The sequence below is a fragment of the Balaenoptera ricei genome, chromosome 6 (genome assembly GCF_028023285.1).
Source record: "Balaenoptera ricei isolate mBalRic1 chromosome 6, mBalRic1.hap2, whole genome shotgun sequence".
Taxonomy (NCBI): domain Eukaryota; kingdom Metazoa; phylum Chordata; class Mammalia; order Artiodactyla; family Balaenopteridae; genus Balaenoptera; species Balaenoptera ricei.
In genome coordinates this window covers 15,403,180-15,415,787 of record NC_082644.1, presented here as the reverse complement: position 1 = coordinate 15,415,787, position 12,608 = coordinate 15,403,180, and the positions used below count along the sequence as shown (strand labels likewise).

The following is a 12,608-nucleotide window of genomic DNA, read 5'->3' as shown; positions in this document are numbered from 1 at the left end:
AACTCTCTATGGCTTATTTACCCACTGTTACAAGTTTCTACCCTTGAACACCATCAATCTTATCTCCTGACCCCATCCCCTAGTAACCAACATTTTACTGTCTTTTTACACGTTGGACTTTTTCAGATTCCACAAATAAGTGATATCATACAGTACTTGTCTTTCTCTGACTTATCTCGCTCAGCATAATGTGCTCAAGGTCCATCCATGTTGTCAAAAATAGCAGGATATCCTTCCTCCTTTCTCATGGTTGAATAAGATTCCATTGTGTATATCTACCACATCTTTTTTTATCCATCTGTCTGTTGATGAACATTTGGGTTGTTTCCGTATCTTGGCTATTGTGAATAATGCTTCAATAAACATGGGAGTACATGCATCTTGTCAAAATTCTATTTTCATTCCCTTTGGGCATATACCCAGAAATGGAATTGCTGGATCGTATGGTAGCCCTATTTTTATTGAGAACTTATTTTATTGAGGAACCTCCATACTGTTTTCCATAGTGTTGGACAAATTTTCATTCCCACCAACAATGTATAAGGTTCCCTTTTCATCACATTCTCACCAGCACCTGTTGTCTCTTATCTTCTTAAGGATAGCCATTCTAACAGGTGTGAGGTGATAGCTCACTGTGGTTTTGATTTGTGTTTCCCTGATGATTAGTGATGTTAAGCATCTTTTCATGTGCCTGTTGGCCATTTTGACATCCTCTTTTGAAAATGTCTTAGTTCTTCTGCCCATTTTTAAATCAGATTTTTGGGGTTGTTGTTATTAAATTGTATAAGTTCTCTATATATTTTGGATATTAACCACTTACATGATAGATGGTTTGTAAAAAGTTTCTATTCTGTAGGTTGTCTTTTCATTTTGTTAATTATTTCTTTTGCTGTACAGAAGTTTCTGAGTTTGATGTAGTCCATTTGTTGATTTTTGCTTTTGTTGTTTGTGCTTTTGGTGTCATATCCAAAAAAACATTGCCATGACCAACTGATGAGCTTCCTCCTTTCTTATTGAAGTTGTATGGTATTGAGTCTTATGTTTAAGTCTTTGATCCATTTTGGGTTAATTTTTGTGAATGGTGTGAGACAGGGGTCCAATTTCATTGCTCTGCATGTGTTTCTCCAGTTTTCCCAGCATCATCTGTTGAAGAGACTGTCTTTTATCCATTGAGCTTTATTGGCTCCCTTGTCAAATATTAGTTGACCATATATGCCAGAGTTTAATTCCAGGCTCTGTACTGTTCCATTGGTTGCTATGTCTATTTTTGTGCCAGCACCATACTATTTTTATTACTATGTCTTTGTAGTATAGTTTGAAACCCCGATGCCTGATCGGCTTTGTTCTTTTTTCTCAGGATTGCTTTGGCTATTCGGGGTCCTTTGTGGTTCCACACAAATTTTAGGATTGTTTCTTCTATTTCTGTGAAGAATGTCTTTGGTATTTTCATGGGGATTGCACTCAATCTGTGGACGGCTTTGAGTAGTATGGCCATTTTAACAATACCAATTCTTCTGATCCATGAACACGGGACATCTTTCCATTTGTTTATGGCTTTGATTTCTTTCAGCAAAGTCTTGTAGTTTTCATTGTACAGATCTTTCACTTCCTTGGTTAAATTTATTCCTAAGTATTTTACATTTTTAGTGCTTCTGTGAGTGCGATCATCTTCTAGATTTCTTTTTTAGATGTTTCATCACTGGCATAAAGGAATGCAACTAATTTCTGTATGTTGATTTTGCATCCTGCCACTTTATTGAAATAGTTGATTAATGCAACAATTAATCAATATTTTTGACTGAGTCTTTAGGATTTTCTTTATATATGAACATATCATCAGCAAATAGTGATGATTTTACTTCTTTCCTAATTTAGATGTATTTCTTTGCTTTGCCTAACTGCTGTAGCTAGGACTTCCAATATTATATTGAATAGGAGTAATGAGAGTGGGCATCTTTGTCTTATTCCTGATCTTGGAGGAAATACTTTTGGTTTTTCTCCATTGAGTATAATGTTAGCTGTGAGTTTGTCATATATGGCCCTTATTATGTTGAGGTATGTTCCTTCTACACCCAATTTATTAAGGGTTTTTGCTTGTTTGTTTGTTTTACCATGAAAGGATGCTGTATTTTGTCAAATGCTTTTTCTGCATCTGTTGAGATGAAGTGATTTTTATCTTTCATTTTATTGATGTATTAACATTTATTGATTTGCATATGTTGAATCATCCTTGTATCCCAGGGATAAATCCCACTTGGTCGTGGTGTATAATCCTTTTAAGGTGTTCTTGAATTCAGTTTGCTAATATTTTGTTGATTTGTTGAGAATTTTTGCAGCTGTATTTATCAGGATGTTCGTCTATAGTTTTCTTTTCTTGTGGTATCTTTATGTGGTTTTGGTGTCAAGGTAATGCTGGCTTTGTAGAATGAGTTTGGAGTGTTCCCTGCTCCTTTCTGGAAGAGTTTGAGGAGGATTGATGTTTTCTTTAAATGCTTGGTAGAATTTTCCAGTGAAGCCATCTGGTCCTGGAATGTCTTCTCTTTCATTTCTAACTTGGAGTCTTTTTTTTTTCTTAGTCTGGCTAAAGGTTTGTCAATTTTGTTTATCTTTTCAAAGAACCAGCTCTTAGTTTCGTTAATCCTTTCTATTGTTTCTCTGGTCTCTGTTTCACTTATTTCTGCTCTAACCTTTATTATTTCTTTCCTTCTGCTAACTTCGGGCTTAATTTGGTCTTCATTTTCTAGTTCCTTAAGGTGCAAAGTTAGGTTGTTTGAACTCTAATTTCTTAATATATGCATTTATCGCTATAAATTCTCCTCTTAGAACTGCCTTTGCTGCATCCCACAATATTTGATACGTTGTATTTCCATTTTCATTTGTTTTGAGATACAGTAAGTCCCCTACCTACAAACCTTCAAGTTGTGAACTTTCAAAGATGCGAGCATGCGTTCGCACGTCCAATCACATAAGTTAATTCACATGTCTGGCATACACTGCCACCTGTGTGCGTCCTTTACAAGTAGCTGTGCTTTTGTGCACTTTACTGTACAGTACTGTATGGAATACAGTAGTGCAGTATCTTTATTTCAAGCCCAGAACCTGTGCCATCAATGTCAGATGTGAGTGAAATTGTAGCTTGCCCTCCGTCTCCTACTGCTGACGATCCTTCAGCTCTACCATCTCCCACCTCCTCTCCCTCCTCCAGTCAGTAACTCTTCTTGCCTGTTCACTCCATGCCAGCCCCTGGATGCCAGCTGTTGTACCATACTACTGCTTTTCAAGGTACTATATTGTAAGATTAAAAATGTTCTTTATTTTTTGTTTGTTTTTTATGTATTATTTGTGTGAAAAGTATTATAAACCTATTACAGTACAGTACTATATAGCTGATTGTGTTAGTTGGGTACCTGTGCTAACTTCGTTGGACTTATGAACAAACTGGACTTACGAACATGCTCTCGGAATGGAACTCGTTCATATGTAGGGGACTTACTGTAATTTTTAAATTTCTCTTTTGATTTTGATTTCTTCTTTGACACACTGGTTGTTGAGAAGTATGCTGTTTAGTTTTCACATATTTGTAGATTTTCCAGCTTTCTTCATGTTGTCGATTTTTTGTTTCATACCATTGTGGTCAGAAAAGATAGTTGGTATGATTTCAATCTTCTTAAGTTTGCTAACATTTGTTTTGTGTCCTATCACATGATCTATCCTGGAGAATGTTCCATGTGCACTTGAGAAGAATGTGTATTCAGTTGCTGTTGGATGGATTGTTTTGTGTATGTCTGTTAAGTTTGCTTGTCCTGGTTCAATTCCAATGTTTCCTTGTTGATTTTCTGTGTGGACAATCTATCCATTGATGATAGCAAGGTACTGAAGCCCTTACTACTGTTGTATTTTTGTCGACTTCTCCCCTAAGACCTGTCAGTATTTGCTTAATATATTTCAGTGCTCAGGTGTTGGGAGCATATACATTTACAATTGTTATATCTCCTTGATGTATTGACCTCTTTGTCATAATATAAGGATCTTCTTTGATCCTTGTTATCCTTTTTGTCTAGAAGTCTATTTTGTCTGATATAACTATGTCAGCTTTCTTTTGGTTTCTATTTGCTTGGAATATCATAGTTTATCCTTCCACTTTGAGCCTGTGTGTGTCTGTAGAGATGAAATGAGTCTCCTGTAGACACTGTATAGTTGGGTCATTTTTTTTTTTTTGATCCATCCAGTCATTCTGTGCCTTTTAATAGGTGAGCCCAATCTATTTACATTTAGAGTAACTACTTATGTGTAAGGATTTACTACTGCCATTTAATCTTTTGCTTTCTGGTTGTCTCTCCATTGTTTCTTTTTCCTTCTGTTTCTGTCTACTTTTGAAAGTTCATGGTTTTCCATGGTGATTTGCTTAGTTTCCCCCTTTTTTATGTTACTTATCTCTGTTTGGCTTTTTACTCTGTGGTTACCAAGAGGTTTACATAAAGTATCTCACAAATAGTCCTTTTTCTGCTGATAACAATTTTCATTCGCCTGTAAAGGTCCCATCCTTTTACTTTTCCCCTTTTATATTTTTCATGTCACAAATTCTCTCTTTTTATGCTGCAATTTTGTTACCAAGTTGTAGTACCTATAGTTATTCTTAATGCTCTTTTCCTTTAACCTTTATGCTATAATTGTTTAATACACTATTCTAAAAAAGATTTAGTTTTCTAATTCCATTTATCACCTTAATCAGAGTTTTGTGTACTTTCATCTTTTCACTTCAGCTTGAAGAGCTCCTTTCCACATTTTTTGTAGTCTAGTGGTGGTGAACTCCCTCAACTTTCGTTTATCTGGAAAAGCCTTTACTTCTCCTTCATATCTGAAGGATAACTTTACTGGATAGAGTATTCTTGGTTGGCAATTTTTATCTTTCAATACTTTGAATATGTCATTCCACTCCTGGCCTATGGCGTTTCTCCAGAGAACTCTGGTGATAGCCTAATGGGGTTTTTTTGTAGGTTATTGTCTTTTTTTCCCTGGCTGCATCTAAAATTTTTTCATCACTGGCTTTGGACAGTTTTAATATAATGTGTCTTGGATAAGGTCTTTTGTGTTGAAATAACGAAGTGTTCCATTAGCTTTTGGACTTGTATATCCAGTTTCTTCCTCAGGTTTGGGAAGTTCTCAGCTATTATATCTCTGAATTCTCTCTGCTCCCTTCTCTCTCTCTTCTCCTTCTAGGATATCCATTCATCTTACATTGGCTTTTCTAATGAAGCCTGATAGTTCTCATAGGGTTTCTCCACTTTTTAAAAATCTTAGTTCTCTCTCCTCTTCCACCTGAAACGTTTCTATATTCCTACCCTTGAGCTCACTTATTCTCTCTTCATCTGATATGCTCTACTTTCAATGCTTTTTAATGCATTCTTCATCTCATTTATTGAGTTCTTCAGCTCTAGAATTTCTGTTTGGTTCTTTCTTAGAATTTCAATCTCTTTGCTAAATTATTCTGTTTGATAATTTTATTCCTGAGATCACTGTACTGCCTTTCTGAGTTTTCTCATACCTCGTTGAATTTCTTCCTAATAGCTATTTTGAATTCTTTACCAGTTAGATTGCAATATTCCACGTCTTTAAGTTCAGTTGCTAGAAAAGTGTTTTTCTTCTTTTTGTGATACCACATTGCTTTGATTTTTCATAGTGTTTGATGAAAAGTGCCTCTGTCACTGCATTTGAAGTAGCAAATGACTTTCCTATTTAAGTAAAGCTTCGTTTACTATCATTCTAACAATTCAACACACTGGTCACTAGAAGCCTTTGTTTTGTTTTCTAGAAGGTGGCGCTACAGCACAAGTTTTTGGTTTTTCTTACCTGAGCTGACTCATCACTAAGGTTGGGAGTATGAACATAAAAAAAGCCAGTGGAAAGGGAAAAAAATGGATGGTGACAGAGTTGGGGAGATGTGTGCTTAGCACCTGGGGCTTTGGGTGTGCCATAGTCCAGAAGAGGATCCTTGAGTGGAAGAGGGGGAGTCCCAGAGGTCTGTGGGCTGTCCTCTTGCTAGAATCCCAGGGCAGACAGCAAGAAACTCATTCCTTCAGCTCTCTCTGCCTTCTTCTCTTTTCTTTCTCTGCCCCCAGTTTCTGTGGTCTCTCCTCACAGAGTCCTCCAGCTGCACTACTCAGCCAGGTAAACTCCCCACCCCAGCTTACCACCTTCACCCTCCACTTCTTCTGCCAGAGGTCGTGCTGGCCCACTGCCACCCCTGCTGCTCCTGGCCTGGCTCTGTAGCCTCCTCTGAGGTCCAATCCACCCACTTTCTTGGGCACTGATGAGTTGATCTGTTGGGTGTCCTAGTGTGCTGTGCAGAGGCACTTTTTTTTGGTTATGGGTGTCCAATTAGTTGTAAATCAAAGGGGAGAGAGAAAAGGAACCATGCACGCCACCATGATGCTGACATCACCAAGACCTGTCCAACTTTTAATATTACCACAACCTTTTGAAAGGGCCATCATTCCACCAAATTAAAATACTTTTATTCCTCTGTCCATAGTGCAGCTTTTCCGACCTGTGTTGACTCAAATCATTTCTTCTGCCTAGAATGAGCTTCCTATCCCTCTCTCAGAGTCCTAGCCTTACCATGATTTGGCATGCTGTGTTTATAATTATCCCTTGAGGCCCAGTTCAAACATCACTTTCTCCATGATGCCCCTAGTTAGGAAAAAAAAAGTCTCCTTCTTTCAAATTTCCATGATAGTTTTTCCTTGTCTTCCTTATGGCATCTAAAACTCTGCCTTATATAAGCAGCTAACTGTGTACCTTACTTGTCTATAAACAGCTTGATGGCAATATGTGAATTTTGCCCAATTTTTGGCAAAATGATAGATGATTTTGAAATAAATGCTTTTTGGTCTCCATTTCCAGCAAGCTATTCCCCAAATAATTTCAGTGACTTGCCCTTTCATTCTCAAGTAGAATTATTTCTTTGAAAACAGAACATTTCTTCAGTGTATCAAAGTCAAGAATAATTTCCCCTTCCTAACAAGTAAATCAGTAGAAGGTTCCAACAGTTCAGTCATTATCATAATTCCAGAAAGCTGTATAACTTAGGCAAGGAACACAAAGCTTTTCTATCAAAACAAGTCCAAAATATACTTCCTAAATGTGATGAAGACAAACCAAGTTATTTTTTAATGGCTTAACGTCTGGATTATAAAGACCAGTCAGGTAAGAAACTGATTTTTCCATTTAAAAATTATAATATTTGAAGCCATGGTTTCCCAAATTTTAAGATGTTAAGAGTAATTTAATAAAGTGTACATGAGGAAGATTGGGAGGACTTAAAGGAATAGCTTCCCAAATTTCAAGTTGAAGACTAACATACCAACCTTCTTGTTTCCCTGAAATTACTTCTGCATGAGAGTCAGAAAACAGAAAGTCGAAATGCACGGGGATGTCGGTCAGAAGGTCTTCTAGAATGGCTTTCTGTTGACTGTAAGACAATTCAAAAATTTACATATCAATAAATTATATCCTGAATTTTTCTGTTTTACAAAGAAAAAAAAAAACCCTACGGCTCTGGTATATCTTATGTGAAAAAAATAAATTTTAAAACCAAAGCAGTTCATTGAAAAGACTGTTAATTTTAAGAAGGAATATTCATGTAAAATAGACAGCTAGTGGGAAGCAGCCGCACAGCACAGGGAGATCAGCTCAGTGCTTTGTGACCACCTAGAGGGGTGGGATAGGGAGGGTAGGAGGGAGACGCAAGAGGGAGGAGATATGGGGATATATGTATACATATAGCTGATTCACTTTGTTATACAGCAGAAACTAACACAACACCATAAAGCAATTATACTCCAATAAAGATGTTTAAAAAAAAAGGAATTTTCAGAAGTTGTGTAAATTATGTGATTCCGAGATGTAAAACTACAACTGCAAACAATCCTTAAACTAATAAAATAGAAAATCAGTTTTTTTTATGACAACTTTACAGTTTACTATTTATAGTCATAAATACGTACATTAAAAGATATTTGGTGAGTTCTGACTAAGGGAATAGGTCTGGTACTACCCCAGATTTGAAAAAAGAATTTTTAATGTCTTCCTTTTGATGATGATGATGGAAGAGGAAGACAAGGAGGAGGGAGATGAGGGGGATGAAGAGGGAGAAAACCCACCACAGCCAATACCACCACCAGGCTGGCTGGCCCTGCCCTCGTGGGAAGGATCACCTTTCGGGGAGGATTCTCATTCCAGCTGTGCAGAGAATGTAGAGAGGGGTCTCTTTGTGTTTTGCCCGTGGTACATGCTCTGCAGCGAAGTTCAACAGCGGAGAAATGTAATCACTGACTTTCTCTGGAGAGGTAGCAAACTCCGAAATGCCTACAGAAAAAGGACACTCATGTTAACAAGTAGATACTTTAGCTTATAAGGTATGCTTCTTCATAAACTGTCACTGTTTGCAGATGACATGATACTACACATAGAAAATCCTAAAGACGCCACCAAAAAACTACTAGAGCTCATCAATGAATTTGATAAAGTTGCCGGATACAAAATAAACATACAGAAATCCGTTGCATTTCTATACACTAACAACGAACTATCAGGAAGAGAAATTAAGGAAACAATTCCATTTACCATCACATCAAAAAGAACAAAATACCTAGGAATGAACCTACTTAAGGAGGTAAAAGACCTGTATTCTGAAAACTGTAAGACACTGATGAAAGAAACTGAAGACAACACAAACAGATGGAAAGATATACTGTGTTCTTGGACTGGAAGAATTAATACTGTTAAAATGACCATACTGCCTAAGGCAATCTACAGATTCAATGCAATTCCTATCATTTTTCACAGAACTAGAACAAGTAATTTAAAAATTGGTATGGAAACACAAAAGAATCTGAACAGCCAAAACAAACCTGAGAAAGAAAAGAACTGGTGGTATTACACTCCCTGACTTCAGACTATATTACAAAGCTACAATAATCAAAACAGCATGGTACCGGCACAAAAACAGACATATAGATCAATGGAACAGAATAGAGAGCTCAGAAATAAACCCACGCACTTACAGTCACCTAATCTACAACAAAGGAGGCAAGAATATACAATGGAGAAAAGACAGTCTCGTCAGTGAATGGTGCTGGGAAAACTGGACAGCTACATGTAAAAGAATGAAATTAGAACATTTTCTCACACCATATACAAAAATAAACTCAAAATTGATTAAAGACCTAAATGTCAGACCAGAAACCATAAAACTCCTAGAGAAAACATAGGCAGAACACTCTTTGACATAAAAAGTAGCAATATTTTTTTGGATCTGTCTCCTAAGGCAGAGGAAAGGAAAGCAAAAATAAACAAATGCAACCTAATTAAACATAAAAGCTCTTGCACAGAAAAGGAAACCATCGACAAAACAAAAAAGACAACCTACTGAATGGGAGAAAATATTTGCAAGTGATATGACCAATAAGGAGTTAATATCCAACATATATAAACAGCTCATACAACTCAATATCAAAAAAAGCAAACAACCCGATTAACAAATGGTCAGAAGACCTGAAGAGACATTTTTCCAAAGAAGACATACAGATAGATGGCCAACAGACACATGAAAAGATGATCAACAACCCTAATCATCAGGGAAATGCAAATCAAAACCACAATGAGATATCACCTCACACCTGTCAGAATGGATATCATCAAAAAGACCATAAATAAAAAATACTGGCAAGGATTTGGAGATAAGAGAACCCTTGTACACTGTTGGTGGGAATGTAAATTGGTGTCGCCACTGCGGAAAACAGTATGGAGGTTCCTCAAAAAACTAGAAACAGAACTACCATATGATCCAGCAATTCCACTCCTGGGTATATATCGGAAGGAAACAAAAACACTATTAGAAAAGGTACATGCACCCCAATTTGTCACAGCAGCATTATTTACAATTGCCAAGATACGGAAGCAACCTAAGTGTCCATCAACAGATAAAGATGTGGTATGTGTATGCAATGGAATACTACTCAGCCAGAAAAAAGAATAAAAATTTGCCATTTGCAACAACATGGGTGCACCTGTAGGGTATCATGCTTAGTGAAATAAGTCAGACAGAGAAAGACAAATACTGTTTATTATCACTTATATGTGGAATCTAAAAAATACAACAAACTAGTGAATATAAAAAAAAAGAAACAGACTCACAGATATAGAGAACAAACTAGTGGTTACCAGTGGGGAGAGGGGAGGGGGAGGGGCAAGATAAGGGTAGGGGATTAAGAGGTACAAAAGAAAAAAAAGTTTTGCTTCTTCAATGAGGCTAATTTGAGAGCAATTCACACTACACACCATACACTCCTAGTTTTTCCCTATCCCTCTGGCAACTCCTTCCACAGTGTCTCGGCTGTAAGTGATGGTGGTGCTACCTGTTCAGTCCTATGCTCTCTTCTCAGTCATCACAGACCTAATTGAGCAACTACTGTGTGTCAGACACTTGGGGTCAACTGCACATGAGCTCGTCCCTGCCCTTGAGAAACATGCCCCCACTGTCCTCAGCAAGTTCACTCACTCCTATGGCGGCCATCACCATCTATGCCTCAGATCTCCAAATCTTAATCGCAGCCATCCAGCTCTCTTCCCCAACCTCCAGATCAGTAGGTAGTAACTGTCCACTGGACACAGCCATGTGCTTGTCCTCCCAGCAACATATGCAAACCCACACTCAGCTTCCACTATAAACCTGGCTCTTACTGCTCGTGACCTACCTTAGCAGCCCCAGCCAGTATCCCGGGTAAAGTCCCTCTCCCTCACCCCACATGTGTTCTGGGTTTCACCGATCGCCCATCCTTGGTTCTGCTCACATTATTTCACTTCTCATCTCTGCTGGACACCACCGGCCTCTGCCAGCCTGCTGCAGCACATCCTACTCTCCAGTCCTGGCAACCCCCAACCACTCTCTGTGAAGAGGGTGTCTCTTCCTGGCCTGAGATCCTCTGGTGGCTCCTCAATGCCCCCGAGATAAAGCTCAGCTCTAGAACAGCATAACGTGCCCTGAGCACTCACCTATCCCATCTCTTGCCACATGCCTTCCATTTGGCTTCAACTAGACCGCATAAAATTTCTGTAAGGCATCATACTCTGGCCTTAGGGCCCCTGCAGCTCCACCAGGAAGAGGCTTCTCTTTGACTGCCTCCCTGCCCCCACTCCCTTCACCTGGCTGACTCCCGCTCACCCACTGAGCTATGCTCTCTCTGGAAGTCCTCCCTAACAGGACCCTGAAGGCGAGCTCTCATTACATTCCATGCTTACCCTACCTCTCGGTGGAGCACTCATTCCACCTCATCGAAACTACCTATTTACTTGCCTGTCTCATTTCAACTGGAAGTTTCTTGAGGGCACAAACTGTGTCTTGTTCAAATTTATTCTCAGCACCTGACACAGTCTCTTGGCAAATAGCAGGTGCTCAACAAATATTTGTTGAATGAGTACATAAGTGCATAAGTGAATGACTATTTCCAGCTGTCATTTAGCCTACAACACTAAAGCTGAGGGGGATTTTAGAAGTCCAAAATTTATTTCACAGATTAGGAAACTGTGGACTCAGAAAGATTAAGCGATCTGTCAAAGCAATCAGCATCAAGCAAACTAAAAGCCACATTTTGTGGACTCCACATACAATGCCACTTCAATGGACACCAAGCCCAAAACTATACAGAATCTATTAAGTAAGGAAATTTCTAGAGCTTTGCTATAATGCGATACACAAGAGCCCATGCTTCAGGACAGAGAAGTACTATAAAAAGGTACCTGAATTTCCACTTCAAACATTTCCTGTAGCATCAAAGAGAATGATATTCAGCCTGATTTTAATGAGATTCTGGTGTGTACCCTGGGATGCTGTCGTAGCTGCCCCTTGTTCTCAGGGGACAACTCCAAGGCGTGAAAGTTTTCACCTTATTCCATGAGAGCAGGTAATCACTGATGGAACCTGGGACGTGAAGCCAGATGAAATGCAAAGTGCTTTACAGAGTTTTATTTTTTAATTTTCTGGTGAATTTATTTGGTCAATATTGCTTTAACTCTGAAAATGTTTCTAGATTTAGAGACACATAAAAATGTAGGAAATGGGAAAATAGAAAACTAAAACTTAAAAGTCATTCACTAAGACTTACAGAGAAAATGATCTTCTATGAATAACTTTTAAAAAATGTTCACGGGGGCTTCCCTGGTGGCGCAGTGGTTAAGAATCCGTCTGCCAATGCAGGGGACACAGGTTCAAGCCCTGGTCCCGGAAGATCCCACATGCCACGGAGCAACTAAGCCTGTGCACCACAACTAGTGAGCCTGCGCTCTAGAGCCCGCGCGCCACAACTACTGAAGTCTGTGCACCCTAGAGCCCGTGCTCCGCAACAAGAGAAGCCACCGCAATGAGAAGCCCGCGCACCGCAACGAAGAGAAGCCCCCGCTCGCCGCAGCTAGAGAAAGCCCGCACGCATCAACAAAGACCCAACTCAGCCAAATATAAATTAATTAATTAAAAAAAAATGTTCATGGAAATGCACTCTGGTATCAAAATAATGCTTATACAAGAGACTCAGAGTAAGTTCCCTCTCTTT

The 12,608-nt window shown here is 38.7% G+C and overlaps 1 protein-coding gene across 4 annotated transcripts in view; it reads right to left on the bottom strand.

Moving 5' to 3' along the window:
- Nucleotides 1–12,608, bottom strand: part of ENTPD4 (ectonucleoside triphosphate diphosphohydrolase 4) — a 41,294-nt gene that overhangs the window by 14,741 nt on the left and 13,945 nt on the right. For all 4 annotated transcript variants that reach the window (XM_059926868.1, XM_059926871.1, XM_059926869.1 and 1 more), the window contains exons 5-6: nt 8,217–8,367; nt 7,368–7,471 (exon numbers count right to left, since the gene is read on the bottom strand). In XM_059926868.1, the coding sequence (XP_059782851.1) occupies nt 7,368–7,471; nt 8,217–8,367 (255 nt within the window). The remainder of the gene's footprint in view (nt 1–7,367; nt 7,472–8,216; nt 8,368–12,608) is intronic.